Source organism: Corapipo altera, unplaced genomic scaffold, assembly GCF_003945725.1.
Source record: "Corapipo altera isolate COAL_440 unplaced genomic scaffold, ASM394572v1 70, whole genome shotgun sequence".
NCBI lineage: Eukaryota > Metazoa > Chordata > Aves > Passeriformes > Pipridae > Corapipo > Corapipo altera.
Genome location: NW_020884911.1, coordinates 5,301,301 through 5,321,070, shown reverse-complemented (window position 1 = coordinate 5,321,070; position 19,770 = coordinate 5,301,301). Strand labels below are relative to the sequence as shown.

General features: G+C 44.1%; 1 protein-coding gene across 1 annotated transcript in view; it reads left to right on the top strand.

Moving 5' to 3' along the window:
• Positions 1 to 650: 650 nt before the first annotated feature.
• JAG1 (jagged canonical Notch ligand 1) overlaps positions 651 to 19,770 on the top strand; it is a 34,166-nt gene continuing 15,046 nt past the window's right edge. Inside the window, exons 1-4 of the mRNA XM_027653840.1 lie at positions 651 to 1,088; positions 11,832 to 11,883; positions 17,269 to 17,523; positions 18,521 to 18,581. Coding sequence (XP_027509641.1) covers positions 825 to 1,088; positions 11,832 to 11,883; positions 17,269 to 17,523; positions 18,521 to 18,581 — 632 coding nt within the window. The 5' untranslated portion in view covers positions 651 to 824. The remainder of the gene's footprint in view (positions 1,089 to 11,831; positions 11,884 to 17,268; positions 17,524 to 18,520; positions 18,582 to 19,770) is intronic.

Genomic DNA, 19,770 nt, shown 5'->3' with positions numbered 1-19,770 from the left:
CGCTTGCGGGAGACGGGTTTTGGGAAGCCCGGACGGGGCGCTCCCTGCGGAGTGACTCCGGCCGGAGCGGAGCTGCTGCCCCGTAACTTCTCTGCAGGAGCGCGCCTTGCAGCGAGGCTTAATTCCGCGGGAATAAGAAATGCCATTACTGCTTTTTTTTTTTTTTTTTTTTACCCCGAAATTACTTATTTCACCCCACTTTTTTAAATCCTTTTTTAATTTATTTTTATTATTTTTAATGAGCCTAATTGCAGCACTGCTGGGGTGACTAATGAGCAGGGTCTGAGTCTCAGCTGGGCAGCTCCGGCTCAGCTGCACCCCGAAGGAGCAGAGGGTTTGCTCGGTTGCCTTTCCAGGGTGTGCATTAACTACATCGTTTTGTTGGGTTTGCCCTCGCGTATGCACCCTTGGCTTGGTTTAATTTTATTTCCTAACGATTTGGAAGCCTTCCTCACGCTGGTTTGTTTTGTTTTTTTTTTCGGAGTTGGCACTTGAGGTTCTTTTTTAGCGTTAATGGCGTTATTTAGTTGGGATGATTTATGAGCCCTTCTGATAGGGAAAAGCTTGGAGTGGTTGGCTTTGTTTTATTTTTAATGTTATGTGTGTGGTTCTTGAAAGCACGCTTAAAATTACTTTCTCCTATCTGTAGAATTGTTGTAGATTGAGTCTGGAGAAAAAATGAGGTAACTGTCTGTTTCTTGTTTCTCTCTTTTTTTTTTGTTTGGTTTTTTTTTTTTTTTTTTGCTTTTTTTTTCCCTCCGGTTGTTTCTTGGGATTAACAGGTGACTTTAGCGTCGGGACAGTTCGAGTTGGAGATCTTATCCATGCAAAATGTGAATGGTGAACTGCAAAATGGAAATTGCTGCGATGGCACCCGAAACCCAGGAGATAAAAAATGCACCAGAGATGAGTGTGACACCTACTTTAAAGTTTGCCTGAAGGAGTATCAATCGCGGGTCACTGCTGGCGGTCCTTGCAGCTTCGGATCCAAATCCACTCCCGTCATCGGAGGGAATACCTTCAATTTAAAGTACAACCGGAATAATGAAAAGAACCGGATCGTTATCCCTTTCAGCTTCGCCTGGCCGGTGAGTTGTGTGGCCTGCTCTGGCTCTGCCTCTGTTGGACGGTGGTCTTTGAGATGTCCTTAGTGTGCCGAGCTCTAACTCCTTGTGCCAGGGGAAGAGGGACCGGGATTGGGGAGGGAGAAGGCGTCTTGGCAAGAGCGTCGGGAATCCGTAGCACAGAAATGAGTTAAATGTAGTGGTGTTTTTGTTTTTGTTCCCCGGGGCTCACAATGCACAGCCTGTTAAATTTGAAAGTCAGATGTGCAGCGAGGGGGATCTAAATGGGTCAGGGAAGCAAACCCAGTATCTCTGCACTTTACAGCATGAATAAGTCTCTTGAGACTTAGAAGGTCAGAAGTTCATTTTTTCTCTCCTTTTTTTTTTTTTCGTAACCAGTAAAGTCTTGGGCTTAAGCCATAAGAGCAGTGGGTTAGGGGCTGTAGAGGGATCCCGTGTGAAAAGTGTGTGTCATAGCTGGCCTCCTTCCCTGGAGCGTCTTTGGGAAGGCTTCCTGCTTCTCCCAAGGGGAAATCTCCCTGCGCTGCTCGGTGTGGATGGGAGCTGCTGTAGCTGCCCTTGGTGAAGTAGTTGCCAGCTTCCCTGGGAAGCTGGCTGTGCTTTGAGGGACTTGCAGACTCTAGGAGGTAAAGACTGAGAAAAACCTGGCCTTAGCTTTTGGTCCACAGCACACCTTTCCTGGCTACCTGCCTCTGTGGTCCATGGATTCTGCTTCCTTCTAGTTGTGTGCAAAACTCAGTGGCTCAAGGAGGTGGGACTCTTTGCTGGGCACTTTTCCAGTGTTGTCCACTCTAGTAAACGCTGGTCAGCCCTGTAGAGCAGAGAGATGGGTGACCCAGTCCTTCTCCAGCGATCCTGCTTTGGTTTTGGCTGTGGAAGGAACGCTCACTTAGACATCAATGCTGCCTGTTTCTTTCGGGTGCTCAGGAGGGCTGAATCTCTGATGGTCAGCTCTGCAGAGGAGCCCTCACCTCCCTGCCCAGAAAGCGAGGACTGTCTTTCCAAAATGGCCATCAACTGGGACAGAGACACACATGCAGGCTCTGGGGACATGGGATTTGTGGCCGTGGAAGAGTGCCATGGCCTGGGATGGCAGGAGGTGCCCTGTTTTTGTGCCCAGCAGGCGAGCAAAAACTGAGGGTGACTGATCAAGGGGGGGTCCTGTGCACAGCAGCAGTCTGGCTTTTGAGGTGTCTCTGCAGTGCAAACGCTGAAAGCTCCCAAATTTCTACTCCTAAAACTTTTGATATTTAGAGATCACCTAGGAAACCAAACTGTTTCCCCCCACACACCCCTTCTCCAAAGGCGCTGAGCAGACAGTTTCCCACCGACTGCCTTGGGATATGTTGATGCTCAGCAGTTTTGTAAATCCAGTCATCCTAACCTAGATGCCTAAGGTCATTTTTGCGAGGGGAGGAGGACCCTTCCCTGCACCAGGGGAGGGGTGAATCTTGTTTCCTATCCTCTGCCACTATCCCTGCTGCCGAGGTGGACTCTCCAATCCCTCCAAAGCTTGGCTCTTCCTAGGATAAGGGCTGGTTGCTGGGAGAGCCTAGACTTTTTTTTTTGGGGGGGTGGGGGGTGGGAAAGCCCGCCCCAAAAGCATTCCTGCTCCAGTTGTGGTGTAGACACCCACTTTGTAGTCCTGCCGCCAAGTGCTGCAGGCAGCCATGTGTTCTTGAAGTGTCCTGTGCTGCCTCCTACCTGCCTCCTCTGTCAGTTGTGACTTCTGGAATATCGAGGGCTGAAGAGGCACAAGGGAGAAATTAAGTCTCCGTTTTTAAGGAGATAGTATTACAAAGTACAATAGCAGAGTTAACAAAAGTATTCTCTGTTGGAAGTACAAGTCCTTCCTTTCTTTCTCTTTCTTTTTTTTTTTTCTGAACTGAAATGAGATAAAACTGTTATCAAATATGCCATCAAAGGGATAAAGGGCTTTGTAAAAATCTGAGGTATTTGAAGCTCTGCCAAGGCTGTAGTGCTTGTGTTGCAGATTTTTGACTTTTTTTCTGAAAAGTCAGGTACATCAAGGATTTTTTTTTTTAACTAACCCCCTTCTCTGCTCCCAGTAATTTGAGTGGCCTGAATCTGAAGATATGTGTATAAAAATGGTGTGAAAACCGAATGTGTTGCTTCCAAAAACCCCTCTCTTCACAGGGCTGGGAAGGGAAATCTGTGTGTAGAGGGTGGGTTTGGGGGGGTGGTGACCCTGGGAGAAGTTTCCTAAGCTTGTCTGCATCTTAGTAAAAGAAATGCTTCTATTGTCCTGCTGAGTCTAATTCAGCACTGGAATCCTGGAGCAGCAGCAGCAGCAAAACGCCCGTGCAGCCTTCGAAACGTGTAAAACTCAACAACTTCAGACACCCTATTCCAAAAATTCCAGGCTTATGAACCAAACTCTTGCTTATTCCCATGCAGAAATGCACTTTTTGAGACTCTGACGAGAGTCTGTTTGCAATTATCAAGCCTGCCTTCCCAGCTTTAGCTTCCATAGGACACAGCTTTTATGCTGGCCATTGTGACTTCCAAATGGCATTTGAACAAAAGAATATCTAATGTGGCAAAGCTCTTATTTGTCCTAAAATTGTGTACACAAATCACTTGAGGCGTTTTCAAAGCCATAAGGATAAAGTAGGAAACTTAATCAGTCAACTCTAATCTGATGCTGAAATTTCAGAATGTAAAAAAGAAAATTTCTTTAGGTGGGTGAATACTGTGGACTTCAGTAAAAGCTTGAGGTTAGCATTGCATCTACCCATGTGGCTAATCATGAGAGATGGCTTTGAATACATTCAGCTGAAAATTGTAGTAAAGGTAATAAGACCAAGACCAAAATGTTAATCATATTGCTCTTGAAAATTCATGCCCATCTCTGAATACGTATTGTTTGTGTTCTGCTCTCTGAGGGAGCCTTTTCTTGGATGTTCCAGCTTGAGTCAGTAACATTAAGAAGTCTTGTTGCCTTGACTACTTTAAAAAAAAAAAATACTTACAAAACCCTCTTCCCATGTCAAGCTGCCCCCTTATGCTGTTTGTGAAAAATAGGTGTATTGCATTAGAGGCCTTTATTCATCATGCAGGAGAGGAAGGAGAGAGAATGGGCTGCTTTAACTGTATTGTTAGAGTGGGCTTGTAGTTGTAATGTAGATTTGAAGTGTCAGAGTCTTATTAATAACTTATGTGGTTTGCTCTTGTCAGTTTTGATATGTGCCCCTGTGAGTAATGGGTGTGGAGATGGTGGGCCATGAATTAATTTAAGTGATGGGAGGTTTGAGGAAGTTGCTAGGAAACAGGGCAGCAGAGCAGCATAAAGGAACTGGAGTGGATCAGAAAGCTGCCCCTGCAGTAGCTGGTAATTCTTCCAGTAAATTGAAACAATAGTGAAGATGATTAAAAAAAAAATAAAATGGACTTAGGCTTCCTCTGTGCATTCATTTTGAGACTTCACTGACTTTCTTGACAGGCAAGCTTGGCTTTATGAAGCCATAAAAAAAAGCATGGAACAAAAGAATTTCCATGTTCCACTTGTCAAAGTCTGTCCCAACAAGTTTTGTTGCATGGCAGACACATGTTCTTCTCTGACATCAATCAAATCTCCTGGCTTTCTTAAAGAACCCAAAGCGTGATGTGTGCTGTACCTTAAGGGAGCTGAGCATCAATTAACTAAGCAAAACTTAGCACCAAACTTTGCTTTTATGTAAAGAAAGATCTTTTGGGGGTTTGGCGAGACTGTGAGTAAGAAGGTCAAACTTGGCAATTCCTTTGGTATGCATGGCTCCAATTTCAAACAGCTTGTTTATCCTGAAATTATGATCCTTGTAATTATTTAATATCGGGGCCGATTGTACCAACACACCAGGAAACAACTGAGGTGGAAAAAAGCCCTCCAGCACCTGAAGGAGTTTAGCATAAAATACAATTAAAAAGAGTTTTGAATGTCTTGTTTCAACCTTATGCTGAAAAATACAATACTCAGCCTTTCCCCTTTTTAATGACAAACCTTAGTGCTGCTGGTTCCTGAAGATGTAAAATATGTTTTCTGGGTAGGCATTGTTTTTTCTGGCTAGAAAGACATGATGAAAGAGCTTTAGTATTCTTTAAGCTTTGTGAACTTTTTCCCCCTGTCCTGATAGAAGAGGCTTCCAAAATACTAATCTGCAGCTGATGTTAAAGTAACAGATTTGAATCTGAGAGAAAAATATCACTTCATTCAGCTGCCCTTTTTTTTCCCTCTTCAACCCAGTATGTCACAGTCATAAGAATAAAATTTGGAGTTTGATTTTGTTTTTCTCTTCCTCCAGTTAACTTTTTGAAAACTTGTAGAAGCAAGTGGTAGATATTGTTGGAGCTTTTCTTGAAGAATTCACGATAAGTCATCTTGGAGCATGGGCAGATCAGAAGAAATTTTTATAATAACAAAATGCATATTAATCAAATCCACACTCTGTCATTTATTGCTGAATTAATAATTTAAGATTAAATCTTCAGCACTCAAAGTGCAGTGTTTTGCCTAGGATTACTATCCAGCACAGAGCTGGGAGTATTAAGTGACATCTGAAGCATAATTAGCATCACAAGGCTGTTTTTTCCCAGGACTGCAGAGAAGTGATGAATCCATTCGGAGTTTTTGGGCTTCTTACATGTTCTTAGGAGTTATTTATGTTCCAGCCAGTTCAGAACTTCATCTCCCTGGTAAATCCATTTGACTATATTACCATAATATGTCTAAAAATAAATCCTCATCCTGCCTGCTCCCAGAATTTTTGTTCTTGTTAGAATAAAGGCCTGCTCCAGTTTAACTTTGGTGGCAGCTGGATTGGGCCTGGCACTGAGGCTTATTCCTAAACTTTCTCAGACTACATACATCCAGCACTGTCAGCTTGTTTATGCAGCTGGAAGTCAGTGTGTCTGAAAATGAATTGCAATAAAATTGATGCTTTATGCCTGAAGTTCTAGTTCAGTCCAGGGAACACACTGCTTCACTGTGGGCTGGAGGCTGGAATAGAAGTCAGCTGGTTCTGAAGCTGGGGAAGTTGGATCTGAGCTGTTTATCCCAACTTCAGTTCTTAATGGAGTTCTGATGCCCTGCAAAACAAGAGCCTTAAGCTACAGTTCTGAAAAGCATTTCTCTGTAGATAAAGTGTCCCTGTAGATAATACAAATGACAGGATTGGTTTTGAAACTGAAACTAAACTTGCCTTTGAATTTCTGTTGATGAGTAGAAGTTTAATGGACTCAGTTCTAATAATTTAACTGGTAACCCATGTGCCTTAACACAGGGAAAGGTGTCAAAACTAGAAGCTGTTGTGTTCGTGTCTTGTTAGTCTGTGGAGCTCATGGTTCTGCGGTCACTGCTCTGCAGCATAAATTACACCCATTATTCTTGTAGTGTTCAGAAGAAACTGCAAAAAGTGGATAGAAGTGGTTAAAGTGGTTTGTAAATAGTCAAACATCCAGAGTCCTTCACCAGCTCGACCCAGTTCTTAGGCACTTAGGTAAATAAGTAGAAAGGCTTCTTGTTCAGGCTTGCTCCATGTGAACCTGACTGTTTTGCTTGGCTGGCTACTAGGTATTCTCTCTATTAACCTTGCCACCCTTTTGTAACTGGTGCATTTAATTATCAGTGGGATGCTTTAAACAGGTAGGGGGACTGATAAGAGCAGGTAATCTGCTTGTTGGGGAAGCTTGAAAGCAACCATTGACATTTTGGCCTATCTGTTGCTCTTTGACAAGTGGGGCTCCGTGAGAAAATAACTCTGTAACTAGATAAGGTGCTGATTAAAATGCTGCTCTAGTATGAAGCACCCTGGTAGCTGAGATCACTTAAAATCATTAATTTAAAAAGAAAGGGAAAAAAAAGCTGCTATACTTTTTCTTTTCTTTTTTTTTTTTTTAAAGGAGGGGAGGAGGGAGGACCCCAAGTCTCCCCCCCCTCTGCCCCAGTACATTGTTCCATTAATGCCATGCTAGTTTTATGATTGGAATACATTGTAGTCCGGCCACCCAGACAGAGGCATTGACTGCTAATATTAACCAAGAACAATAGAGTGGCCATACTGACTGCAGTGAGGATTACAGAACATAATGGGGCCTATCCAAAAATAATGCTAATACAGGACAAGCAACAGGAAGCAGCAGTAGACTCAGCATTGCTCGGCTCCCAGACAAACCATGGACTTACTTCACACAATGGCAACTTCAGCACATTATGTATTCACAGGATACTCATTATTCCAGCAGGCTTGCCAGATCAGAGATCAGCCTGGTTTACTGGATGCTTAAGCGTATGCATAGTTTGGATAGCGGCACTTTTGTGTCCTTCATCATTTGGCAGGAGGGTGGCAGTTGTATTGCAGTGAAGGTCTTGACTTCATTTACTGCCTTGGCACAAGCCAAGGCAGGATGGGGGGGAAAATCTCTCCTGGAAGCCACTGCTATAGTTAAATTTGTTTTCATGTCTTCTCCTTTACGTGGCTGTGCAGTGTTTACTGGCACTGACAGCACTGAAGGAAGGCTAAAGGAGCTGTGTTTTTGTGTGGGCATATTCTGATGAGGCTCTTGGCTGGGCTGCCTGCTCGGGGTTCAGCTGAGCTCTTGGCCATGACATTGCCATGGCTTAGGCTGGGTTTATGTAGGCAGAGTCAGGAGAGTAACAGCTTTGTAGGATGTTGCCTCGTCCTTACGTAGGTTGTCCCAAAGAGGAGCTTCCTGATGATATTCCACTCGACAAAAGGTTAAGAGGATTAGGTGGTTTTCTTCCTTTTCCAAAATATGTTTTGTTGCTACTCTTCTGAAACTCTGGGTGTCTGTGTGTCTTTTGTTTAAAAGAGTCCCATCTGGAACCCAAAGCCTTGGGTGTTTGGGGGCTTTTTTTCCCCATGTCATCTGGATGGTTCACATGTCACCTGGATGAGGAACCAGTTGCCTTTAACTCCCTTGAAGGAACATTCAGTTGTCAGACTTGGTGGTGTGACGCTGTGATGCGTCTGTAGAGCGTCATCCTGACTTCTCACAGTGTGACAGAGGTACCAAGTGAAAGTCCTGCTGGGGTTTAGAGGAAGTGAGTTTGTGACTGGCTTTAACCCTGCTCAGAGATGCCCCTGGGCACTTTGGAACGTGCCTCAGTTTTCCTCTTCCCTCTCCCACCCCCTTCCAGCTGCAGGGAGGAGGTTGCCAGCCCTCTTGGCAGTGAGCTGTGTCCTGCTGTGACAGTGCCCTGGCCGTCCCTGGGATGCAGACACAGGGTGTGAGCACCTTCTCAAACTGCTCTTCACAGGCTGGCAGAGCGTGAGGAGAACGTTACTGGGCTTAACCTGCTCTCCTTGTTTGGCAGAGGAGGAGCAGGCGCAGCACTCTGGATGCAAACTTCCCACTGCATTTGTCTAGTCATGGTTTCACATGCTCAGCAAAGCTCTTGCATGCTCTAACCACAAGGAGAGGAGGGAAAGAAGTTGGACTAGTTGCAACCTCTTTGGAAAAGGAGGCAGTCCTTTCACTAAGTGCTGGATGTTTTAATCTATCCCTGGCCCTCTGACTTGCAGAGAGCCTTTAGAAGAACAAAAGCACCTCTTTTGGGTGGATGTCTGGATGAGGGGAGGGAAGAAGGTAATCAAGCAGAGAGCTTTTAACACCTTCTGCTTACCAGGAGCTGCCAGCATTTCATTTAAATAACCAGCAAAGAGGTTGCATTGCCCTTTCAGACCCTTAAAAGGGACAGTTTCTGATGGATTTCAGGGTCTTCACAGATTTTTGGGGTGTGTTATCAGTGGATCAAGACTAAATTGTGGTGTCTTGTCATTGAGGAAAATAACTCTTACACATTGGTGCTCGATTTGTTTTTTGGAGTATGAACTTGACCGTTTCCATCCTCTCCTAGCTTAACTCACAGGAGTTTTGCTGCCTTTCAGTCCTCTGGGCTGATCAGACTGTGGATGTTCTGCAAAGTGTACAAACTGACTGTTCCTTTCAAGCTGCCTTTCCAGCCACAATCCCTGCCTTCTGGTCAAGCTCAGGTTTACAGTGGCTAATTGGGTGTGACTCTGGAAAGTTCACTGCTGCCTTGTTGCCAAGGACATTGCTTTGATGGAATAAGGTGCATGATGTGGAATTCTCATGTCTGGAGATATATATTTATTCAAAGATGGGCAGAGGTCATCTATGGGCATGGGAAAACTTAAACCTCCATGGTGTAAGCAGTCATTCCTGAGATATCTGAATCGTTGATCTATAGAGTGGGGATGATATGCACTTTTAAAAAATCTCAACAGTGCAGCTTTGCACAGAACTGCATTTTTTTGGGGGGTGAGGGAATTAACTAGAGGTATGTGATAGTTGGATTATTGAGGGAGGCTCTGGGTGTCTGTGTGTCTTTTGTTTAAAAGTGTCCCATCTTGAACACAAAGTCTTGCAGGTTTTTGATTTCCCCACCCCCCCCCCCCATGCTGAGAGGGACTGAACCAAGAGATCAAATGCCATTCTTTGTATCATCCCTTCTCAGGACAGAGATTCTTCATTTAAAATACTCAGACGAGGTGAGAGGGGGCAAATGGAAACAAGGGAATTGCCAGGGTAGTTCTATTCCCCCCGCATTTTGTTTTCATGCAGATAAGCATCTCCTCTTTTTAAACGAACTCCTGTGTGGTGTTGGAAAGTGGTCACACAAGTATCTAGCAACAGTAGCACTCGGAGCGAGGATTCAGCCTTTCCTTTCCTTAAGGGCTAGGTGTGTTGGTAAACAGTCCTGAGAACCAGCAGGGAACTGTTGCTATGAGTTTAGACAAAATATCTTCCAAAACAATTATGCAAGGCCGAAAGGAAAACATCCTTAACTTTATTGGAAGTAGTGCTGGTTGCCATAATTCATTCTCTATATCATAATATTTTTTTTCAAGCTTGCAGTAACATGTTGTGCTTGTACTGCTTAATGTTGGTAATTAAACCACTGAGGAAGCACCCAAGATAGTGCAATCTGCATCTGTAATATGGCTGGGGAGTTCTATTCTGGTTTTGTTTGTTTGCTTTGGTTTTGTGTTTTGTTTGTTTTTTTTCTTTTACCACTGGCTTGTGTAAGGACTTCTTAAATCTCTTTTAAACAGTGTTGGATGATGTGTTGTCTTTTCAGAGTTTCTTTCAAGTTGTCAGACTTCTGGTCTAGAATAGTAACAAATCACTTTTCGTGAAATGTTAACCAAAAATGGTTTGGGCCAATGGAGCCTCTGCATAGAAGTTTGGGTGCATGTCTTGGCTTGCTCAACTTTGCTTACTTTTGGAAGCATTTTCCCACAGTTATCAGGAATCCCAGTCTGCTTTGAATATGAAACATATTTAGGCTATATTGCAAGCCGGTGTCCATCACAAACTAGGGTTTCATTCAGAGGCTGCATGCTGTGTCCAGTCGTGAGAAAGCAGCTCTGCTCCAACTCTCTCTCTCTTTTTTTTTTTTTTTTCCCCTTCTTTTTTGTTTCCTCTTCTCTTAAGGAATCTGAGGTCTGCCTTGCCCTTGCACCTTGTAGCAGCTCACTCTCGGATCTGCATTTTGGTTTCTCTTCCAGAGAAGGCTGTGACTGAGCACAGATACAGACACAATTAAGAAGAAATAAACCTTATGATGCACAGCTGCTATGGCAAAGCATCAAAACCCTTCACAGAGAGTTTCTGTTCTGTTGCTGTTGTCCTCTCCAAAAAGATGTTACATTTATTGCCTTATCTGTAGTTATTATTACACTTTTTACTTTTCAATTTTTTTTTTTTTTTTGGAAGGGTGGTGTTTTGTTTTGGTTTTGAATCATTGTGTAAGTTTGGACATGGCAATTTTGAAAGATACAGCTGGGATAATAATATCTCGGAGTGGAGCTGGAGGAGGAGAAGATGTTTTAATGGCCCTTGTTCTCAAGTTAGGCTTGAAGATAAAGGTGGCTTAGATGTAATAGCTGGCACTTTTCCAGCCCATGGAGTCACTTCAGTCGGTTTATGCTTATGATTATTATTACTGGAGTGCTGGAGAGCTCATTGGCAGCTCGGAGCATCTGTGACTGTGACACGGGGTGGATAGCGCGGCTTCCCTTTCCCTGCTCTTCCAAAGAGTCTGCTCTTAGCCTTTTGTTTTACAAAGCTTCTCTCTCACCCCACCCCCTTCCCGTATCCATCAGTTCTTCCCTCAGTTACCTGATACTTGTGGGAGCCGCGGTGGCCCTCGTGCAGACAAAGCTTTCAAAGGGGGTGCTGAAAAGCAAAGTCCCTGGAGATCGCGCTGTCAAGGCAGGGCACGGTAATCTTAGCAACACTTCTTGCTTTCAGGAGGGCTGGGGGGAAGGGACATCAAGACCGCTTTTCTGTAGCCGAAATCCTTTTGAAGCAGTTTTTCGAGAGTGGGGGTTTGGTTTGGGGTTTTTTTTTGATGCTGTCCCGGCGCTTCGTGCCTTCCAGGCGCGCGTTGCTGCGGCCGCAGCGCAGCGTCAAAGGCTGTGCTTGGCTGGCTGAGCACATAAGATGCTTTGACGACGGCAAAGATGAGCTCTCCGAGGTGAAAGGTCTTCTAAGTCAGACTGGATAAGGTAGCTTACAGGCTCTCAAGAAGATCACGTTTGCCTCAAGTATAATCTTTTACCTATTTATGTTTCCAAGTGCTTTGGGGCAGAGACCAGAATTTTTCTTTTTAATTAAAATGGGGGGTTTGTTGTTTTGTTTTGTTTTGTTTTCCCTAAGTCATGTGTGGGTTTGAAACTAACTCTTATTTCTCTTTTGCAGAGATCCTACACGTTGCTTGTGGAGGCATGGGATTACAATGATAACTCCACAAGTGAGTATTCATTCCACTGGTTTACTTCGTTTGGACACCTCTGCTTCCTGTGCACTGAAAGGCCTCTGGTAGTTTAACCAGCTTGTTGTGAATTAGAGTGCAGAGGGAGGGAAAAGTTCTCCCTCAAACAGTTTGGAGCAATTCCTCCAGGCTCTGCAGCAGCCTGTCTCCCTTTTTGCCTGCAGAGGGTGAGTAGCTCACTCACCTAGGCACCAACAGTTTGCCTAAAAATAGATGCTGTTAATTCCTTCTCTCTCCTTAGGGAGAGTAAAAGCCAAGGGATTTATTCAGGTTTCTTTGTTTGGAGTTTTTTCTTTTTTTAATTAGGTATAATATTTAGAAGCTAAAGTCCTCTTCACTTGAGACCCCTCTCTATACTTCTGAAAACTGAATGTACAACTTAAAAAAAAAATAGAAAAACATAAAATCTCCATAAGACTTGGTCTAGATATCCTTCTAATGACTGTAGATGACAAATAGGAGTGACTGCCAGCTCTTCCTTGGGAGTTGGATGTCTAGGGGGCTGAAAAATATTTACCATGCACGACCTGGTAGAGCTGGCTGGAAACCAAGGGTGGGAATCTTTTGCCTGGAATGTCTTTGGTTGGTCTCAGAAAGGTTCTGCAAAGCTTTTCCTGTTGACAGAGGAAGCTGTACAGGGTCTCTTGGCATATGAGCTGTTCTGCTTTTTGCCTGTTGTTACTGAAGGAGGTGGGCAAAATTAGCCATATCTTCACTGTAAGGCTTGAGCAGAGTGCTTGGTAAAAGCCACAGGAGAGAGTGTGAATCTGAACTCATAAAGCTTTTGTTGACACAACAAGCCTTTCACTTCAACAAGGAAGCAGAAGCACCGTGGCCCATCTTACAGAAATCTTACAGCAGCTCCTTGTAGTCCACCTTGGAACACCAGGTGAGAGCCAGGCAGGAATGAAATGGGCTTCACACCTCCCAAGAGAAAAGCCTTGTAGTCTTTGAAATGCACAGTGGTCTTTGAGTCTGGGACCCTTTCTGAGCAGTTCTTTATATTTTTTTTTTAAATATACATGGGGTGTCCTGTTAGTTTATAGTTCCAGAAAAGCAGTTGTCCATTGCAGTTGATTCATGTGACCTGTCAGGGGTAACCTCAGCCAGCCCTGTTCAGCACTGTGGCAGTACCTGTGATTCCAGGCTCTACCCCAGTCATGGAGCAGTGGCTGGGAGACTTCTTGGCCATGGAGTGTTTTATGGAGGAGAAGAAAATAGATGCTGCAGCAGCAGTGTTGTATTAAAAATGGGAGATGCCTGAATTCAAAATGAAAGTCATGTTTGTAGTAGGATCTGAGAATTTCTTCAGACTGGGTCTCTGCCACTTTTACTATTATTAGAGCTCATCTTTTTTCATGAAACAACTGCATTTCCAAAGCTACACAATGAACCCTTTCTTTGCTTTCATGTTCTGGAAGTACAATTGTCTTCAGACAAAATTGCCTCATTTCTCAGCAGTGCATTTGACCAAGTGCAGACATGTTCTTGCATATGTTCCTGATCTGCATTCCTGCTCTAGCCTTGCTGTCACTCATCCATCTGTAGGTCACTTCAGTCACTGCACTGCACAAAGCTGTTCCTTTGTGCCTCTTTGCTTGACTTACAGTCAGCTTTCCCAGAGCTGAAGAATAAGTCTTGAAGAACTAGTTAAGAAAATGATTGGAACTAAACAATTGTCATCGTATAATGTGATGAGTGGGGGTTTTTTTGATGTCCAGGATTTTCTTTTACTGTAATTGCCACTGAATTGTAAGGACCCTGTGAGAGCTCTCAGCAATAAAAGTGGGTTTAGTAAGCTTTGTGCAACTTCTCAATAGCTCTAGCATCCTCTGATCAGTGCAGTTGTTAGGAGATCCTGGAGTGGAAGCTTCCTTCCCCCCTCTACATTCCACTCCTCCTACGTTCCCTTTACCACATACTCTCTCTTGTCTCACTTCCAAGAGTGGCTTGCAGTTAAATTCTGGCCCTGTTGAAGTTGATGAGAATCATGCTTTGTTGGAGCCAAGATTCAACTCAAATGGTTTTTCTTACTCTGGTTCTTGTCTAGTTGCCATCTTGCTACTGTTGCTTCCTACATAAAGCTAATGGGGCTGACATTGCAACTCAAACTATGGCAAAGAGCTGTGGTAAATTACTGGTATCAGTTGCATGTGAATTCCAGTCGGGCATAAGAGACTCCAGCACAATGTAAACCAAGCCATAGCTGGAAGTTGTCTGAAACAAAGACTTTCAAAAATAACTGTGGTATCCTTGGCCACCCAAAGTGCTCAGAGGAGTCTGGGGTTTTTTTGTTGTTGTTGTCGTTTTTGCTTCCTGATGCTGCATAGTTATAATTTCCAGACAATGGGGCACTGAAAAGCAAAGGTGGGCAGTGAAAATCTCATTTCCTTGCCCCTAAAACCTTTGATACAGTTGCCCACTGAATAAAAAGAGAGATTAATAGCTTTGAAGTGTAGCCACAAGGAGTGAATGAAACCAGCAGACTCTCTGACAGCGCAAAACAGAAGCTCAAGATGTACAGAAAGCCTCTCCCTTCCACTTCATCAATTCCTAATGGGTTAATACTTCCTCTAACCTTCCTATCAAAGCATGGGGTTCTGAGTCAGAGGATGGCAGGGGAGTTCAGAAGATCCCTTTCTCTCAAACCTGGCTGACTGCTGCTTTTTATTTACTTAGCCAGTCTGCTGCCTTGGGATTGCTTCCTATAAAACTTACACCGAGGTTGGTGCTGGCTAAGAATGGCAGGGTTGTTGCAATGCCTGCCCTGGAGTCTGGGTCAGCACCCTTGTGTAAGTGGGAATAGGCAAGGGTGGAGAAGGTTTTGTACAAGAAGGAACATGCCAAGGCTTCATTGTGAAAACTGTGGGTGATGGCTGATGGAAAGGGATCTTAAACCTGGGAGACCTCGGTTGGATTTAGATGGCTGAATTTAGTTTTGTAACGCGTATCAAAGGGAAGACATTTTATCCATGATCCAAAGGGAAATTGCAGCTGGGTTTCATCTGAGCCCTTACAAAATAATGAAGTCCAGAGGACTTATAAGGGTGTTTCCATTTGAGTTCAGCTTGTGGTTAAGGTCTCCAAAGAGACTGGCTGGAGTGAGATGCCATAGATGTTCAGCAAGCACAGGCTTCCTAATGAGCTGGCAGATTGGAGAAGAATGATAGGGCAGAGACAAGAGGAAAGATCCCTTTTCCAAGGCAACTGCCTTTCTGGTGCCAAGGACTGAAATAGCTGTCACTGGTATGTTCCCACAGGGGAACAGGAAAAGACTGGAAAAGCAAGAGTGAGTGTGTGTGGGGGGGGTTGTTTTGTAGAACTGAGTGTCATTCCCCTTTTCTCCTGCCTCTTACGGGAAAGAATGAGAGAGGTGTTTTACTCCGGAGAGGTGTTAAGAGAGGTGTTTTACTCCCGAGAGGTAGGATGTCTTTATGCACACTGGGTATTTTGGGAAGTGCATTTGCTTTAGAGCAGTGCTGTGGATGGGGTGTATCCTGGCAAGGGCAGCAGAGCCACCTCCAGCATGCAGGAGTGGAGCTCTAATTGCCAGGCTAGCCCCATTCAAGAGGAGTAGATATGCATCTGCTTAAGTGCCTCTTAAAATTAGTCAATAGTCTTGCTGATGAGATCTCAGAGCCTTACACCTGCACATGCAGGACATGATATTGCTCTGGATGTACCAGTATGGAAAAGTCCTTAGGCATCTACATAACCTGTGAATGGGATGTAAATTAATAAAGGCCTGTGTGCATTTGAAAGTCTGACACATAGGTGTGGGGTTGGGGGCTTAGTGCCAATGAATAATAAAAACTGATTTAAATAGAAAATATTATAGAACCAGAAATACCAGAAGGTGAATAAGAAGTTGTTGCCCTGAATTTCACACTGTAAAACACTTGATGAATGCTGTAGTCTCAAGCCACGAACACCCCCAAAAATGGGCAAATGCTCAGGATGTCTGGGTATTGACACTCTCGTGGGGTTGTGCTTCGACTTAACGTCCTTCTAAACTGCAGACGAGCAGGCAGGGTCTAGTGGTGCATCAGTAATGGGTATCTGAGGCTTGAGGAACCTGTAGGGAAGTTCTTTTTTTTGAAAGCTGCAAATCAAAGGTCCTTAGCAATGAATGTAAAACTATTTTTGATTAAAAATCGGCCATGTGTCATCTTAAGGTTTGTGTAGCGACTTCATTAGCCTTCAGCTCTGCCTTATGTAAAATTCCCCAATGTTCTTTGGTAGTTGTTGGAAGAACGAGCTGCACACCAGTACATTTTAATTCTTAACTCTCAGATGTGCCAGCGCTTCACACGCTGCTTTCTAACACATCACTGGCAAAGTGCCCTTCTACCTAAAATCCTTCCATCACTGGACTGTGCTCCTGTGTACTTATTGTTGGGTTTGAACTATGGCTGTGAGGATATCTTGGCTGTTTTATGATAAACTTTCAGTCAGCAGTCAAGTGCTGGCTCGCAGCAGGTCGTAAGGCAGTGTCAGATCGTTTGAGTCACAAGACCTGGACTACAAAGTGAAATACCGCAGATATATACAATGTTCCGAGCTAATGTGAAATATTATTATTTGAAGCCGCAATTTTGACAGTTGTAGGGCTCTGAAAGCCAGAAGACTTCTGCTGGAACTAAATGTCGTGTGCAAAGCCTAAACTTTGAAATGCTCTGTAGAGGGAAAGGGAATCTGTAGCACACAGATGCAGCAGTTTGAGTTTTCTGCTTTGAGCTCTGGTAGTCTTGATGTTTTACTGTCAGCTGACATCCGAAGAGAGAACTGCCATGGTGTTCCTCAGCCAAAACCTGGTGAGATTGCTGGTGTCATCTGAATGCTGGAGTAGCCAGTTTTCAATTCAGTGTTTGCACAGGAGGCTGCAAACTTTCTGCGGTACCCGCATTCAGTTTGTAGACATGGCTTTATTAGGCTATTGTAGTGTGATGGTTTTGTCAATATTCCAGTCGAAAACAAAAACAGTGCCATTAATGGAGAAGCAGGGAAAACCACATTTTGTACCAACCTATTGGAGCTAGAAGCAAAAGCAGCTGAATTTTCCCTAATCACAACTGTGTGATTCTCACTGGATGCCCTTACACTGCAAAAGGGATGAGTGATTGGCAGGAACTAAACAGCCTCTTTTGATTTCGAGCTTTGTTCGGTTTGATAACGCTGTGTGCGTGTTTCACTTAATGGTTTGTAGCTCCAGGGCAGCCTTATCTGACTCTCTAAAACAGAAAATTAATAAAACCAACTGGCTGCCTCAGAGAGTCTTGCCTGTGAAGCTGCAGAGCTGTGATGTGGGAGTTAATGACGATACCTAAACGCAGTTTTAACTCTGACATCTCCTCTGACTCGTAGATCCCGATCGCATTATTGAGAAGGCTTCCCACTCTGGAATGATCAATCCCAGCCGCCAGTGGCAGACTTTGAAACACAACGCAGGAGTTGCCCACTTTGAGTATCAAATCCGTGTGACTTGTGCAGAGCATTACTATGGCTTTGGCTGCAACAAGTTTTGTCGACCAAGGGATGACTTCTTCACTCACCACACCTGCGACCAGAACGGCAACAAGACCTGCTTGGAAGGCTGGATGGGACCAGAGTGCAACAAAGGTTTGTGACAAATGCTCAGCCCCCAAGGGACCGCTGGCCTTGGGTGGGATTTGAGGGCATTGTATCCAGGTTGCTTTAGGGCTAAGGACTGGTGGCACAGCGACCAGCTCTTACACAGAGAACCAGGGGCAGGAGAAGACTGGTTTCTGCCTTGTGTTAAAATCTCTGAGAGGCCTGATGAGTACTGGGCACTTAGCAGATGTGTTCTTTCTCTGATTATCCACATCTTTGCCCTTGGGAAGAAAACCCAGCCCACTGACTTCAATGGGAATTCTGCTGCTGACTTCAAAAAGGATTTCCCCTTTGGTGCAGAACTTCAAGACAAGCAGGAAGGAGAGACTTGTTTTAGAGCTGACCTGGCAAGTGTAAAGCTTTGGTGTTTAAAAAGTCCCAGGCTGTTTGTTCTACCTGAGATCATGTTCAACGTGTTTATTAGGGAATGGCAACTTCCTAAGTAGTTTCAGAAGGAGAAAGCAGGACTTAGGAACAGACTTATCAGAATGTCTTGCTGATTTGAGTTTACCTGCAATTTGAATCAATGCTCATCTTAATATCCTGTGTGTTCAGAAATATGGCCAGAGCTAAATCCAGAGTAGTCAGAAGCTGGTTTGAATTAGGTGCAAAGCCAGGGAGAGTGGCCCAGTTCACCTGCAGCAGACAGAGAAGGGAAACCTGTAGCCTAGAAGTGCCCTCAGCTCTCTAGGGTGGGATGGTTCCTCCTGCACAGAAACAGCTCTTTGAGCAGCACTAGGTACAGTTCCTCTGCGAAGCCAGAGGAATAATTTCCTACAAAAAGAAAAAGCTGATATATTTCCTATCACACAGAGTCACCCACCGTGGGTTTCCTTCCCATAGATTTGATACGAGAGATTTGTTAAAACCTTGGATTTAGTGGGATTACAACGGTGGTTAGAGATTAAAACATTCCCACGAGTGTGAAGGTGCAGGAAGCTGCTGATACTGTGCTGATACTCTTCTTTTTTTGTTGTTTTAACAGCTATTTGTCGTCAGGGATGTAGCCCCAAGCATGGTTCTTGCACAATTCCAGGAGAGTGCAGGTAAATGCTTCGGATCCCTCCTTTTCTCCCCCCCACTCCTTCCCAACTAATTAAACAAGTGATGCTAAACACAATAGGATTGGGCAGGGAGGGTGTTTTGGGAGTTGTGTTTTTGACCAAGGCACATTATTCATGCTGACTTGCCCAGAATAAGGGGGGAGCAGGCTTTTAATGCACTGATAATTTTAAGAAGCTTTTGGTTTGTGAAATGGTGGCACTGGGGGGGAGGGGGGTATGGGATAAATCGTGTGAATGCTGCCTAATGAACACTAACTAATTGTTTCTGCATAAATAGTGCAAATGTTTTCTGGGTATGTTTTTTTTTCCCCCCAGCCTGATTAACAGGCTTTTTCAACTCCAAGCTTGAAGTACAGTGTGGCTTTTCTCTCCCCTTCTCCCTTTCACTGTTTCCCCCTTCTTCCCTCCCACCCCCAGGTTTCTTCCATCAGTAGGCAAAAGTCAAGCATTCTTTAGAATGGGATTAGTTAAATCTCTCGGTTCCTTTGCCATTGTGAGCCAGGCTCCGAGTGCTGAGAGGTTAATGGCTGGGATGAAATCTTGTCAGTAGGCTCCATGAATGCTGAATTTTGCTGCCATGCTTTGAAGTCCATTCTGTCCTGGCAAGGGGACAATGAAAAGCAGATTTTACCCATAACCCAACAACTAAATATTTGGAATGCCTTAAAATATCCATCATATATTTACAGCACGGGGAGGTTCTCTCCCTTACCCTTAGAGGGTTAGTGGATATTAAATGTGGATAATATTCTTTATCAACAAGCAGTTTCCAAGCTGCTGCATGTAACCCTTTATCACATCTGTGTACAACTGAGGGCTCCTGAGGTTACAAAAAAGGTTGATATTGATCCTGTGTAGGAAGGGTTAAAAGTAAAGTTTGGGTATTCATGAATAAGACTCAGAAGTCTGAAGGAATAGAAAGTCATTTCTCTACCTGACAAGCATGTTGGTGGATTCTCTGTTGCTGGAAATTTTTTCATGAAGTGGACTGGAGTTCAAATGGGAACTAAATCTGGGGTGTATGGCAGGCTGTTATATAAGAATTCAGCCTAAATAGCCACACTGGTTAATTTGTTCTCTCTGTCCCTGTAACCTATGCTTCAAAGCAAACAAACAAAAAAAATCATCAAGGAACATTCTGACAGCGAGGTAGGAAGGAACTTCTCATCCT